This window comes from Mytilus galloprovincialis, chromosome 7 (assembly GCF_965363235.1).
Source record: "Mytilus galloprovincialis chromosome 7, xbMytGall1.hap1.1, whole genome shotgun sequence".
In the NCBI taxonomy this organism is placed as follows: Eukaryota; Metazoa; Mollusca; class Bivalvia; order Mytilida; family Mytilidae; genus Mytilus; species Mytilus galloprovincialis.
In genome coordinates, this window is record NC_134844.1 from 93,506,041 (window position 1) to 93,522,382 (window position 16,342).

General features: G+C 34.0%; 1 protein-coding gene across 1 annotated transcript in view; it reads right to left on the reverse strand.

The window, feature by feature from the left end:
• Window positions 1–16,342, reverse strand: part of LOC143084323 (uncharacterized) — a 68,592-nt gene that overhangs the window by 27,444 nt on the left and 24,806 nt on the right. The window contains exon 4 of the mRNA XM_076260735.1: window positions 7,703–7,809. Coding sequence (XP_076116850.1) covers window positions 7,703–7,809 — 107 coding nt within the window. The remainder of the gene's footprint in view (window positions 1–7,702; window positions 7,810–16,342) is intronic.

The following is a 16,342-nucleotide window of genomic DNA, read 5'->3' on the forward strand; positions in this document are numbered from 1 at the left end:
AGGGTCTTTTGAAAGAAAAACTTGCTATTGATATTTTTGTTTGGTAATTCACTTTACCTACCTCATGTACCTAGTAAAGAAACACAATTAAACAAAATAAGTCACATTTAATAAGTTGACAATAAATCTAAAACAGGTCAAGAGTGTATTTGCATGAACATATGGCTATTGTTTAAGTTCAATTTTTTGTTGATAACAAATTGAACTTATTTTAAAACAAAGCATGAATCGTCATCATGCATTCCCTGTCCAGATTTTAGATTTCACCAACTGTAACATCACTGAAGATACATTTATTGTTGAAACGTGCATCTGGTGCAGAATCACTAAATGCTAAAGTTTCATATCATCAATAGTTATCAAAGGTACCAGTATTATAATTTAATACGCCAGACGCGCGTTTCGTCTACATTAAGCTCATCAGAGACGCTCAGATCAAGATAGTTATAAAGCCAAACAAGTACAAATTGTAGAGCATTGAGGACACAAAATTCCAAAAACTTGTTCCAAATACGGCTTAGGTAATCTATTCCTGGGATAAGAAAATCCTAAGTTTTTAAAATCAAAGAGCAGATTGCTCTTAGCGATATGATTGCCATTGTTTTCATTGATTCATGTATTAGTATTATTTTCAAAAATAATTCAACTGCACGTGTCAAATGCTCGTAAAATGTAATTTACGTAATCTTAATTTTTTATTCAACTTTAAAAATAGCCAATCCTCGATACAAGTGTATGAACAATGTACTTATTGTGTTTTAATTTTGTACTATCAATTCCAAGTTAGTTTACTTTCCACAGCAGTCACTGAGAATGAGAGAATGTATTTCACTTCCTACCTTAATTTAATTATCACCTATTTTCCTACGTGAATTCTAGGTGGAACCCCATTCCTAACTCTTTAAATATTTAATTTCCTTTTGGTCAGTGGGCATGACTTCTTTCCGTACACATTCCTCTGTTTTAATTGCGATCAGTTTTAATATAATAAGACGTCTATCGACAGAATGATTTAATTTTTCTCGACGTATCATCGTTTGACGAAAGTTACTTACGGAAGGGAGACAACTCAAAGCAATAATATGGAAGACTCCATTTTGGCATAAGTGGTGTTCTAGATGTGGACTACATCTTTTTTAATTTATATGATGCATATGATTTCAAATTATGCAACAATAACCCTCAATAGCAGACAGACATAGAAAGGATCTTGTGAGTTTCAAATTAATCAATGGAGTGGGGAATCCAGAGCAACCATTCAAGCTGATATCCCTTCAAGTTGAGAAAACTATACGCATGCGCAAATTACCTAACCAAACCCTAGACTTGTGATTTGTAGCAAGGACGTATATGTAAATGTTAATTAACGACCATCATTTCTTAATGGAAGCACTATATCAAATATCAGTTTCATAACGGTAACATATAAGAAAACTCCACTTCAGTTCTTGTATAACAGAAATACATGTATCGATTGGAATTCAGAGAGCTCTCGCATGTTATTAACTAGAGGCTCTAAAGAGCCTGTGTCGCTGACCTTGGTCTATGTGAATATTAAACAATGGACACAGATGGATTCATGACAAAATTGTGTTTTGATGATGTGTTTGTAGATCTTACTTTACTAAACATTCTTGCTGCTTACAATTATCTCTATCTATAACAGTACTTTCTGTGGAAAACGTTATTGAAAATCTTCTAATTGTAAGAAAATTGTTAAAAATTGACTATGAAGGGCAATAACTCCTTAGGGGGTCAATTAACTATTTTGGTCATACTGACTAATTTTTAGTTCTTACTTTGCTGTACATTATTGCTGTTTACAGTTTATCTCTATCTATAATAAAATTCAAGATAATAACAAAACTAGAGGCTCTAAAGAGCCTGTGTCGCTCACCTTGGTCTAGGTGAATATTAAACACAGGACGCAGATGGATTCATGACAAAATTGTGTGATGGTGATGTGTTTGTACATCTTACTTTACTGAACATTCTTGCTGCTTACAATTATTTCTATCTACAATTAACTTGGCCACGTAGTTTCAGAGGAGAAGATTTTTGTAAAGGATTACTAAGATTTACGAAAAATGGTTAAAAATTGACTATAAAGGGCAATAACTCCTAAAGGGGTCAACTAACCATTTCGGTCATGTTGACTTATTCGTAGATCTTACTTTGCTGACATTTATTGCTTTTTACAGTTTATCTCTATCTATAATAATATTCAAGATAATAACAAAAAACAGCAAAATTTTCATAAAATTACCAATTCAGGGGCAGCAACCCAACAACAGGTTGTCCGATTCATCTGAAAATTTCAGGGCAGATAGATCTTGACCTGATAAACAATTTTACTCCATGTCAGATTTGCTCTTAATGCTTTGCTTTTTGAGTTATAAGCCAAAAACTGAATTTTACTCCTATGTTCTATTTTTAGCGGTGGCGGCCATCTTGGTTGGTTGGCTAGGTCATGCCACACATTTTTAAAACTAGATACTCAAATGATGATTGTGGCCAAGTTTGGTTTAATTTGGCCCAGTAGTTTCAGAGGAGAAGATTTTTGTAAAAGATTACTAAGATATACGAAAAATGGTTAAAAGTTGACTATAAAGGGCAAAAACTCCTAAGGGGGTCAACTGACCATTTCAGTCATGTAGACTCATTTGTTAATCTTACTTTGCTGAACATTATTGCTGTTTAAAGTTTATCTCTATCTATAATTATATTCAAGATAATACCCCAAAACAGCAAAATTTCCTTAAAATTATCAATTCAGGGGCAGCAACCCAACAACAGGTTGTCTGATTCATCTGAAAACTTCAGGGCAGATAGATCTTGACCTGGTAAACAATTTTACCCAAGTCAGATTTGCTCTAAATGTTTTGGTTTTTGAGTTATAACCAAAAAACTGCATTTTACCCCTATGTTCTATTTTAGCTGAGGCGGCCATCTTGGTTGGTTGGCCAGGTCACGCCACACATTTTTTAAACTAGATACCCAAATGATGATTGTGGCAAAGTTTGGTTTAATTTGGCCCAGTAGTTTGAGAGAAGAAGATTTTTGTAAAAGATTACTAAGATTTTGCGAAAAATGGTTAAAAATTGACTATAAGGGCAATAACTCCTAAAGGGGTCAACTGACCATTTCGGTCATGTTGACTTATTTGTAAATCTTACTTTGCTGAACATTATTGCTGTTACAGTTTATCTCTTATCTATAATAATATTCAAGATAATAACCAACAAGAGTGCACACGCTGAAATGTCTCGCCTTCTATACTAATCATTGATATTATGTTGATAGTCCTAAGTATAAAGCTAAGCTTTATTACAACTGTCACATAAACTTAACATTAACCAAGATAACTAAACAAAGACCAATGAACAAGAGGTCATGGTCAGATGAACCATGCCAGGCAGACAGGTACAGCTAACAATGCTTCTATACAACATATATAGTTGACACATTACTTATAGTTTAAGAAAAATAGACCAAAACACAAAAACTTAACACTGTGCAATGAACCGTGAAAATGAGGTCACGGTTAAATAAAACCTGAGGGACTGACATAAAGATCATAAAATATTTCCATACACCAAATATAGTTGACCTATGGCATATAGCATTAGATAAAAAGACCAAAACTCAAAAACTTAACTTTGACCACTGAACCATGAAAATGAGGTCAAGGTCACATGACATCTGCCCGCTAGACATGTACACTTAACAATCATTCCATACAACAAACATAGTAGACCTATTGCATATGGTATGAGAAAAACAGACCAAAACACAAAAATTTAACTATAACCACTGAACCATGAAAATGAGGTCAAGGTCAGATGACACCTGCCAGTTGGACATGTACACCTTACAGTCCTTCCATACACCGAATATACTAGCCCTATTGCTTATAGTATCTGAGATATGGACTTGACCACCAAAACTTAACCTTGTTCACTGATCCATGAAATGAGGTCGAGGTCAAGTGAAAACTGTCTGACAGACACGAGGACCTTGCAAGGTACGCACATATCAAATATAGTTATCCTATTACTTATAATAAGAGAGAATTCAACGTTACAAAAAATTTGAACTTTTTTTTCAAGTGGTCACTGAACCATGAAAATGAGGTCAAGGACATTGGACATGTGACTGACGGAAACTTCGTAACATGAAGCATCTATATACAAAGTATGAAGCATCCAGGTCTTCCACCTTCTAAAATATAAAGCTTTAAAGAAGTGAGCTAACACCGCCGCCGCCGTAGCCGCCGCCGCCGTAGCGGCCGCCGCCGTAGCCGCCGCCGCCGTAGCGGCCGCCGCCGTAGCCGCCGCCGGATCACTATCCCTATGTCGAGCTTTCTGCAACAAAAGTTGCAGGCTCGACAAAAACAGCAAAATTGCCTTAAAATTACCAATTCAGGGGCAGCAACCCAACAACGGGTTGAACGATTCATCTGAAAATTTCAGGGCAGATAGATCTTGTCCTGATGAACAATTTTACCCCGTCAGTTTTGCTCTTCATGCTTTGGTTTTTGAGTAATAAGCTAAAAACTGCATTTTACCCCTATTTTTAGCTTTGGCGGCCATCTTGGTTGATTGACCAGGTCATTGGACACATTTTTTAAACTAGATACCCCAATGATGATTGTGGCCAAGCTTGGTTAAATTTGACCCAGTAGTTTCAGAGAAGAAGATTTTTGTAAAAGTTAACCACGCCGGACGACGGACGACAGACGACGGACGCCGGACGCCGGACGCCAAGTGATGAGCCAGGTGAGCTAAAAATTGGGAATATCTTCTGACGTGTTTCTAAATTTATAAAAACACTAGATATAAATACTGCTTAATTCTGATTTTCTGTGTTGTTAAAAACACCCATACAAGACAAGAGAAAGATAGAAACATGAACATTATGAGAAGAACATTACAGGACAGTTGTTTAAGTTCAATCCTTTTGTTTTCTATACCATTTCAAGCAAGATAAACTCAAGAATCTAAGATGTTCCTTGATGTTTTGAATAAAACGGTTGACGTGAGGGCATGGCCCTGAGTCAATGGTATAAGTCCACAGATTGTTTAAAAGCAATCGTATCCCCAAAAAATCAAGTTTTGTAAACAAGAAATTAAAAAAAATGACTATATAATTGATATTCATGTCAACACCGAAGTGCTGACTACTGGGTTGGTGATACCTCCAGGGACGAAACGTCCACCAGCAGTCGCATCAAACCAGTGGTATAATAGTTATCAAAGGTACCAGGATTATAATTTAATACACCAGATGCGCGTTTCGTCTACATAACCCCATCAGTGACGCTCAGATCAAAATAGTTATACAGCCAAACAAGTACAAAGTTGAAGAGCATTGAGGACCCAAAATTCCAAAAAAATGTTCCAAATGCGGCTGAGGTAATCTATTCCTTGGATAAGAAAATCCTAAGTTTTTCGAGAAAATATCAAAGTTTTGTAAACAGGAAATTTATAAAAAAAAAAATGACCATAAAATTGATATTCATCTGAACACCGAGGTCCTGACTACTGGGCTGTTGAAATAAAACTGGATTAAATATAAACTTTAACATTTAAACTAAGCAATTGTTAAAGTCAATAGACCATGCCCGAGAGTGACACGGCAAAGAAAATGCAAACTTTAACATTTAAACTGAGCAATTGTTATAGTCAATAGACCATGCCCGAGAGTGACACGGCAAAGAAAATACAAACTTTAACATTTAAACTGAGCAATTGTTTAAAGTCAATAGACCATGACCGAGAGTGACACGGCAAAGAAAATACAAACTTTAACATTTAAACTAAGCAATTGTTAAAGTCAATAGACCATGCCCGAGAGTGACACGGCAAAGAAAATGCAAACTTTAACATTTAAACTGAGCAATTGTTTAAAGTCAATAGACCATGCCCGAGAGTGACACAGCAAAGAAAATACAAACTTTAACATTTAAACTGAGCAATTGTTATAGTCAATAGACCATGCCCGAGAGTGACACGGCAAAGAAAATACAAACTTTAACATTTAAACTGAGCAATTGTTTAAAGTCAATAGACCATGACCGAGAGTGACACGGCAAAGAAAATACAAACTTTAACATTTAAACTAAGCAATTGTTAAAGTCAATAGACCATGCCCGAGAGTGACACGGCAAAGAAAATGCAAACTTTAACATTTAAACTGAGCAATTGTTTAAAGTCAATAGACCATGCCCGAGAGTGACACAGCAAAGAAAATACAAACTTTAACATTTAAACTGAGCAATTGTTAAAGTCAATAGACCATGCCCGAGAGTGACACGGCAAAGAAAATACAAACTTTAACATTTAAACTGAGCAATTGTTTTAAGTCAATAGACCATGACCGAGAGTGACACGGCAAAGAAAATACAAACTTTAACATTTAAACTGAGCAATTGTTTAAAGTCAATAGACCATGCCCGAGAGTGACACGGCAAAGAAAATGCAAACTTTAACATTTAAACTGAGCAATTGTTATAGTCAATAGATCATGACCGAGAGTGACACGGCAAAGAAAATACAAACTTTAACATTTAAACTGAGCAATTGTTTAAAGTCAATAGACCATGCCCGAGAGTGACACGGCAAAGAAAATACAAACTTTAACATTTAAACTGAGCAATTGTTATAGTCAATAGACCATGACCGAGAGTGACATGGCAAAGAAAATACAAACTTCAACATTTAAACTGAGCAATTGTTTAAAGTCAATAGACCATGCCCGAGAGTGACACGGCTAAGGAAATACAACTGAGCAATTGTTTAAAGTCAATAGACCATGCCCCTGAGTGACACGGCAAAGAAAATACAAACTTTAACATTTAAACTAAGCAATTGTTAAAGTCAATAGACCATGCCCAAGAGTGACACGGCAAAGTAAATACAAACTTTAACATTTAAACTGAGCAATTGTTATAGTCAATAGATCATGACCGAGAGCGACACGGCAAAGAAAATACAAACTTTAACATTTAAACTGAGCAATTGTTTAAAGTCAATAGACCATGCCCGAGAGTGACACGGCAAAGAAAATACAAACTTTAACATTTAAACTGAGCAATTGTTATAGTCAATAGATCATGACCGAGAGTGACACGGCAAATAATCACCATGACAATGAGATGTATCAAATTGAATATTAATACAATTCCAAACCAAATATCATTTACTTATCGTCCTTCCCTACGCCTATATCAATCTGCTCTGTCACTCATTAATTCTCGTATCAAGACTTCAAAATGAGACCAGGCATTATCAGCGACGTCACAATGTGAGAGGAGAAGTTATCAGCGATGTCACAATGCAAGAGGAGACGTTATCAAGCTTGCTCACCAAAAAGGTTCACATTGTGGCTCGCTGCTGATATGTTACGATATCAATGTGTAGAAAACCCGATAATCTATACTTATCTATAAGTGGTTCTTCATATATTCTACTATGTTTATAGGCCCTGTAATCTGATCTTTAGTCTATTACCCACAAATATATTAGAATCCTGTTCTTTCAAAAGTGAAGAGCTTTACACGAAGTTTGGTCAAGAGCTAAGACATTTGGGCATATTATCATTATGTAAGCATTAGAGCTCTTATGAAGCAGTTTTTACACATTTTTCAAGTGTTTTAAATGGCAATGACTTACTACTATATATCTAACATTAGATCACTCACCAATGGTACTTTGTCCTTGTGAGTGGCAACAAACAAGATCTTTGGGATGCCTGCATATACAACCTTACAATAGGTCAGGATGGAATTGACCCAATATTGCAAGAATACTACAAAATAAAATCAAAATCAGTATAAACAAAGTATATACATTCTGCATTTTTCATATTTGTGATACTACACTTTTAAAAGTTTGTCATTGTCTTCTGTCTTGTAAACCCGTTATTTGAAGAAGAAAAAAACGGCTGAATACTTAGTCAACCTCAATTATTTAAACAGCTGATAATAGTCGTCCTTTAAGTTGGATTCTCTGTCAAAAGGTGACAACTATTTCAGTGTATATGTATATTCCATATTGTTGTATTTGTTCTTCAGACTACTCATTAATAAATAGTTTAAGGAAGGCATATTAAAAAAAGATAACAACGCTTAAAACCTGCATACAATTAAAACGTATACAAACTAATATTTCACACCACCAAAATAATGGCCAGTTCAAGTTGCGGTCCTGTTTAAGATTTTATGGAACAGCCCTTGGATTTTGTGTTTGTTCTAATCGCTATCTTGCTTTTTAAATTATCATTTATGGCCGAGAACACAGTTATTCCGTAATGCATTTATTTAAAAAAAAAAAATTAAATTAAAAAAAATCACACCTGCTCTATCCAAAAAGATTTGTATAGTATATATAGGGTACCACTTTTGGGACAAATTATGTCAAAATTATAGAAATATCCATCAGCTCTAACTCAAACTGTGGACGATTAAAGGTTACGATGGTCTATAATGCAGTGTGACAGCTTTATATATACTAATTATTGGCTTTTTCAAAATGGACCAAATCCCTACTTTACCAAATTAAATGCTTGCTGGGCACAGTCTGATACAACTGCAGAGGTCAAACCGTGAACAGTTGGGGCAAATTTGGACACAATATTCAAGCTCGATGCTGTCTGAATTTGGATTGTGATCAATTTTTTGAAATAATATAGGTTTCTGACACAAAATAAATGTAAAAGATCTTAAAAATCTATTCTTAAAACTTTTCAAAAAATTTGGAATTTGAAAATTAAAAAAAAAAAATTAAATATGAACCATTACAAGAGTGCAAACGCTGAAATGTCTCGCCTTCTTTACTAATCATTGATATTATGTTGATAGTCCTAAACATAAAGCTTTATTACAACTGTCACGCAAACTTAACATTAACCAAGAAAACTAAACATTGACCAATGAACCATGAAAATGAGGTCAAGGTCAGATGAACAATGCCAGGCAGGCATGTACAGCTAACAATTCTTCCATACAACAAATATAGTCGACCTATTGCTTATACATTGTTATAGTTTAAGTAAAACAGACCAAAACACAAAAAACTTAACACTGAGCAATGAACCGTGAAAATGAGTTCAAGGTCAAATAAAACCTGCGCGACTGACATATAGATCATAAAATATTTCCATATACCAAATATAGTTGACCTATTGCATATAGTATTAGAAAAAACAAATCAAAACTTAACTTGGACCACTAAACCATGAAAATGAGGTCACGGTCAGATGACATCTGCCAGCTAGACATGTACACCTTACAATCATTCCATACACCAAATATAGTAGACCTATTGCATACAGTATAAGAAAAACAGACCAAAACACAACCAGGTGCTCCGCAGGGCGCAGCTTTATACAACCGCAGAGGTTGATCCCTGAACAGTTGGGGCAGGTATGGACAAAACATTTAAGCGTGATACAGCTCTGAATTTGGATTGTGATCAAATTTTTGACATTATATGGGTTTTTTAAACAAAACAAATGTCAAGCCACTCCATCATCATCATCATCTCAATTCAAATTTTAAATGGACTTTGCAACCATAAACACTCATTTAAATACATCAGAAAGTTATAAAAATAGAAAATGACATGATAGTCACGTCTGGCAAATTTCCAACATACATTATCTAAAAACATTTTAGAAAAGATAAGGAAAAAAGCTTCATCAGCAACATTTTATTTTGGCAAATTTCCAATGAAGTTATTTACACAAAGTTATTGGCAAATAAAAATAGAAAATGACATGATAGTCATGTCTGGCAAATTTCCAACATATATTATCTAAAAATATTTTAGATAAGATAAGGAAAAAAAACCTTCATCAGCAACATTTTATATTGGCAAATTTCCAATGAAGTTATTTACATAAAGTTATTGGCAAATAAAAATAGAAAACGACATCTTAGTCATGTCTGGCAAATGTCCAACATACATTATCTAAAAACATTTTAGATAAGATAAGGAAAAAAAAATTTCATCAGCAACATTTTATATTGGCAAATTTCCAATGAAGTTATTTACATAAAGTTATTGGCAAATAAAAAAAGAAAATGACATCATAGTAATGTCTGGCAAATTTCCAACATATATTATCAACTACTATTCTATACAAAGAAAGATAACTCCAATTGAAAATTAATTGCTATTGCACAATATTGTGCAATTAGATATTTCTTGCTATTGTGCAATACTGTGCAATTGAAAATTTCTTGCTATTGCACAATACTTGATATGGAAACCTGATTTGGACCAACTTGAAAACTGGACCCATAATCAATCAAAGCGCGAAAGCGCTGTAAAGGCAGTTAATTACAGGTTGTGTGTATTTCTAGTCCAGTTATATCATTATCTTCCATAGAACAGAGGTGGTTTGTAGAATTTAAGATTCTTTTGTACCTAGTTCACCTATATCTATAGTCTACTGTTTACAGTATATTTTCTGTGCCTCGCCATGAAATGCATTTTTAGCCATGGCCTTGTCAGTTTGCTTTGAATTTATGAGTTTGACTGTCCCTTTGGTGTCTTTCGTCCCTCTTCTTTAGACATAAAAGAACTTTTCCTTTTTCAATATAAATAGACTATTTTTAATTATTGATTGTATACGCATATTCTATGACTCCCATAAAAAATAGTTCACAAAGATTGACTAGTCTCTGTACTGTTGTATAGCAAGAACATCAAGTAACATAATGGTAAATGTACATAGTAACATGTCAACTTTTTTGATGACCATACCTGCCAACTGTCAGTATTTGCAGAGTATTTCCCCCATCGAGCTCGAGGCTCCCAAATGGAGATTTTGTAAGAGCAATTTTGTCGACTATTTTAAAGAAAACAATTAATTCAACAATGGCTATGAGCTTGTTAATGCACGAAGAAGCCAAAAACCACATTAGAATATATTTGAAGGGAATCCATGACAAATCGACCCACTTTGAAAAAAAAACCGCCCCAACCTGGATTACCAAATCGCCCCACTTGTGAAATGTGTTAAATCCTGTTAATATTACTCCTGCCAACTCGCCCCACCTAATAGAAAACGATAATATCTAGATAAATATATTATTAACCAGGATGAATTTAGTAATGCCAACTCGCCCCACTTATGGAAAAAGATGTTATCCCGTTGAATATAACTTAAATTCCTTATATTGCATTATGATACAATTAACAGGTTTCTTTTCAATTGTTATGCAAATAACTAAGCTTCAAAACTTAGTTATTCTTCAACAATACATTTTTTTTTTTGAATTATAATTTCAGTATATCAATAAAAGTAATTAAATAAATTTTCGGTTTGTTTGTATTCTTTGTAGATTAGTTTTCATTAAAATGGTGCGAGTTTTTATTTTTAATTATATATATATATTAATCTATATATTAGTATTACCATTTTTTTTATAAGTAGGGCGAGTTGGCAGGAGTAATATTAAATATGATTTAACCAATGTCACATGTGGGGCGATTTGACAAATCAGTTTGTGGCAGGTTTTTTAAAAGTGGGGCGATTAGCCAGTGGGGCGACTTGTCCTGCTTCCATTTGAAGGCCCCCTTGAAGGTTTTGTATGACTATATGAACCATCTTTCACGTAAAACCCCCATGTGCATTTTGAAAAGTTGGCAGATATGTTTTTAACTCCAGGCAAAATCTACCGGTATGAATGAAAAAGAAGTTTTCAATTAAGGCTCTGTGGCCATAACAGCTGTCTCATTAGCATTTTATCCACTTCCCATACTTGCAATTAAAACAATAGAAGAAAATTATTCAACGCAAAAACAAAACTTACTTGTAAATATGAAATTCTCTTTACGGTATGAGTTTTTCTCATTGTTTGAGATTGTACAGTAGTACCTGTAACTGCTTATACCTATTTCTTATTCACTTTTGCTTGATAAACTCACTAAATATCATGTATATATACATTGTACAACATCTCCTTATTTTTATATGCATTCCAATAACATGAACAATTGTAATTCAATTCTATATATACCAAAGCAAAATGAACTACCCACTTTCATTCACTAGTATGCATCTTTTGGCAAAATACAAGTTCTTAAATGACACAATATATATTTATTGGTTAAAAAATAAAATTTAGTATACAACTCTTTAACAGGTATAAAAAAAGCATAGCTGTGTCATAACTTGTAAAATCTGTGCTGAAAACATAGACATTGATGGTATTTTCCATATGTGAAGCTCAAAATTAGCTTGTCAGTTGGTGATGGATAGTTATAGTTCCTTTCTGCAGGCTAGGATGAATGACTTTTCAGGAAAACCAATTTCACAAATCAAAACTTTCCTCTAGATTTCTCCTACAATATTCCTCCATTTTAGTTCTTTTGGTTTAATTGGACACCATCCTGATTTTTAATTTTGCAAACCATTCAGTCTCTTGCTTGCAAATGGTGCATGAAAATTGGATGGGTATGGCAGTAGACAAGTCTCTTAAAGTGGGTTTGTGCTCTGAAAAAAAGTTTTATAACTTAATTAAGTTTTTTTTTAAACTTGTGCTTTTTTTTAAACTTGTGCAACACACATACCTAAATAACTATAACATAGAAGAGAGCATCATTCGTGTCAATATTTTGTTTCTGTTTACATTGTCATTGATATTTTTTCAGAAAGCCTGAGGCATAGCTCATGAATTCCTGTCATTACATCCTTAAATTAACATAATTACTGCTAGAATAATTATCAGTATGATATACGTAGGGTACACTATCATTGTACAGCCCAAGTCTTCAGTATATATAATTGTTGCATTCATTCACTCCTGTGTTCAGTCGTTCAAAAATATTTAAACATCAACAAATGAACTTTAATAAGGACAAGAAAACAATAGAAAAGATACGTACATACAACCCGTGTTTAAGTGTATTTGAAAGAGAAATATATCTGGTTAAACGATGTATAAAGGAGAAATATATCTGGTTAAACGATGTATAAAGGAGGAAAACATTGTAGATATTGCATTACGATGCTTTCTACCTAATAGCACGTGGATATGTTTACATATTTAGACTTGACCCAGTATGACCTGTACCTTGTAGGTCACCGCTAAGTTTAAACACTAGACTAAAGTCGTGTATAAGACAATAAAATGCTTAGGCCTGTACTATTTGTGTGAAGTAAATGAATTTGTTCTGTACATTTAAATTGTTTTACCTGATAGCAAGGACGTATATCTATCCGTTTCCTTCTCAATTCACTTTGTCAAATTCTTCGAGATTCTTCAAAACATACGTATTACTGCGCCCGGAAGTGAAAAAAATATGAGAAATCCTCTTAAAATAATGCTATTTTCAATTTTGTGGAATCCATTTTGTTATATTTATTATAAAAAGATAAAAAAAATTACCGATTAATTATGAATTTGCATATCATTATATGGAACGTTTATGGACTATTTTTCCATAGCTGTAAGTCGGTCATTTTGGCGGGAAATCATGTACACATACACACGTAGATTGGCTGGTACCCGATCGTAATGTCACACATCACAAATATCAAATAGCTAATACCCGGAACGTAGTACCGGGAACCAGGATAATACGTAGACAACATACATAACTAATACCGAAATTGAAAACGCTTCTCGTTCATAAACCGAATTCCGCTTTGAATTATAGAAGATGCAATATGAATCATGTTCAGTCGACTTTTTATTGTTATATCAACGTCTGAACTAATTAAAAAATCTTTAGATGTCAGATAACACTCGAAATTGACCCGACCTCTTTCCACACGGAATACAAATAATGATAGTTTGTAGTCAGGTTGACTGCTTATAATGCAAAATACACATTAATAACAAGTTCTATAAAACAAACAATACACACTGATCGTTTCTTTAGTCCCCAATGTAAATGAAAGAAACAAAAACCATATCATACCATAAAAAGAAGAGGAGAAAATCGAACATTTCCGGATCTATTTCTGGCAAAAGACCCCCTGCATAGATTGCGTATGAAAAGATGAACCTCATGACTTGAAAGTCAGGCCTTAAAGCACTGCCTTTAAAAATCAAAGTACATGTTTAGATAAAGCATATCAAATAAGCCCAAGAATTTAATTTTTGTTAAAATCAAACTTAGTTTAATTTTGGACCCTTTGGACCTTAATGTAGACCAATTTGAAAACTGGACCAAAAATTAAGAATCTACATACACAGTTAGATTTGGCATATCAAAGAACCCATTTATTCAATTTTTGTTGAAATCAAACAGTTTAATTTTGGACCCCCATTTGGACCAACTTGAAAACTAGGCCAATAATTAAAAATCTAAGTACACTTTTAAATTCAGCATATCAAAGAACCCCAAGGATTCAATTTTTGTTAAAATCAAACTAAGTTTAATTTTGGACCCTTTGGACCTTAATGTAGACCAATGTGAAAACGGGACCAAAAATTAAGAATCTACATACATAGTTAGATTCGGCATATCAAAGAACCCCAATTATTCAATTTTTGATGAAATCACACAAAGTTCAATTTTGGACCCTTTGGGCCCCTTTTTCCTAAACTGTTGGGACCAAAACTCCCAAAATCAAACCCAACCTTCCTTTTATGTTCATAAACCTTGTGTTTAAATTTCATAGATTTCTATTTACTTATACTAAAGTTATGGTGCAACAAGAGGCTGTCACAACGACAGCAAACCTGATTTATTTACATTTATTTGTGTCCTGGCAATATCACAAGAACCATTACTGATGAATGGTGAAAGTGAAAATCATCAATATCAAATTTGACCTCCATTATGTCATCAGTATCAACATTTTGAAATAATAATATTTGAAAAGCTTAGATTGAATGGTTCATGAGTAAATGCAACAACGTGAATGGAAACACCATTTTACGATCTTTCAAGAACCATAACTCCTGAACGGTAAAAGTCAAAATTGTCATGATGGAACTTGACCTCTATTTTGTCATCAGTAACAACATATTAAAATTTCAAAAGCTTTGGTTGAATGGTTCATGAGAAAATGCACAGACACGACGGGAAACACCATTTTTCAATCTTTCAAGAACCATAACTCCTGAACGGTAAAAGTCAAAATCGTCATTATTGAACTTGACCTCCATTTTGTCATCAGTAACAGCATATTAAAATTTCCGAAGCTTTGCTAGAACAGTTCATGCATAAATGCACGGACACGACTGGAAACTCCATTTTTCAATCTTTAAAGGACCATAACTCCTGGACGGTTAAAGTCAAAATCGTCATTATTGAACTTGACCTCTATTCTGTCATCAGTAACAACATATTAAAATTTGGGAAGCTTTGGTAGAACAGTTCATGAGTAAAATACTAAATGCACAGACACGACTGAAAACTCCATTTTTCAATCTTTCAAGAACCATAACTCCTGAACGGTAAAAGTCAAAATCGTCATTATTGAACTTGACCTTCGTAAAGTTGTCAGTAATAACATATTAAAATTTTAAAAGCTTTGGTTGAACGGTTCATGAGTTAATGCACGGACAACATTTGATTGCCGCCTTTCAAGAACCACAACTCCTGAACGGTAAAAGTCAAAATCGCCATTATTGAACTTGACCTTCGTATAGTTGTCAGTAATAACATATTAAAATTTTAAAAGCTTTGGTTGAACGGTTCATGAGTTAATGCACGGACAACATTTGATTGCCGGCCGCACGCCCGGCCGCCCGGCCGCCCGCCGTACATCCCCAAATCAATAACCGACATTTTTGTCACAAAAATCCGGTTAAAAACCAAAAATAATGCTTATTTGGGCCCCTTTTTGGCCCCTAATTCATAAACTGTTGTGACCTCAACTCAAAAATCAATCCCAACCTTCCTTTTGTGGTCATAAACCTTGTGTTTAAATTTCATTGATTTCTATTTACTTATACTAAAGTTATTGTGCGAAAACGAAGAATAATGCTTATTTGGGCCCTTTTTTGGCCCTTAATTCTTAAACTGTTGGAACCAAAACTCCCAAAGACAATCCCAACCGTCCTTTTGTGGTCACAAACCTTGTGTCAAAATTTCATAGATTTCTATTCACTTTTACTAAAGTTAGAGTGCGAAAACTAAAAGTATTCGGACGACGACGACGACTCCAACGTGATAGCAATATACGACCAAAAAATTTTAATTTTTGCGGTCGTATAAAAACTTAACTATAACCACTGAACCATGAAAATGAGGTCAAGGTCAGATGACACCTGACAGTTGGACATGTACACCTTACAGTCCTTCCATACACCGAATATACAAGACCTATTGCTTATAGTATCTGAGATATGGACTTGACCACCACAACTTAACCT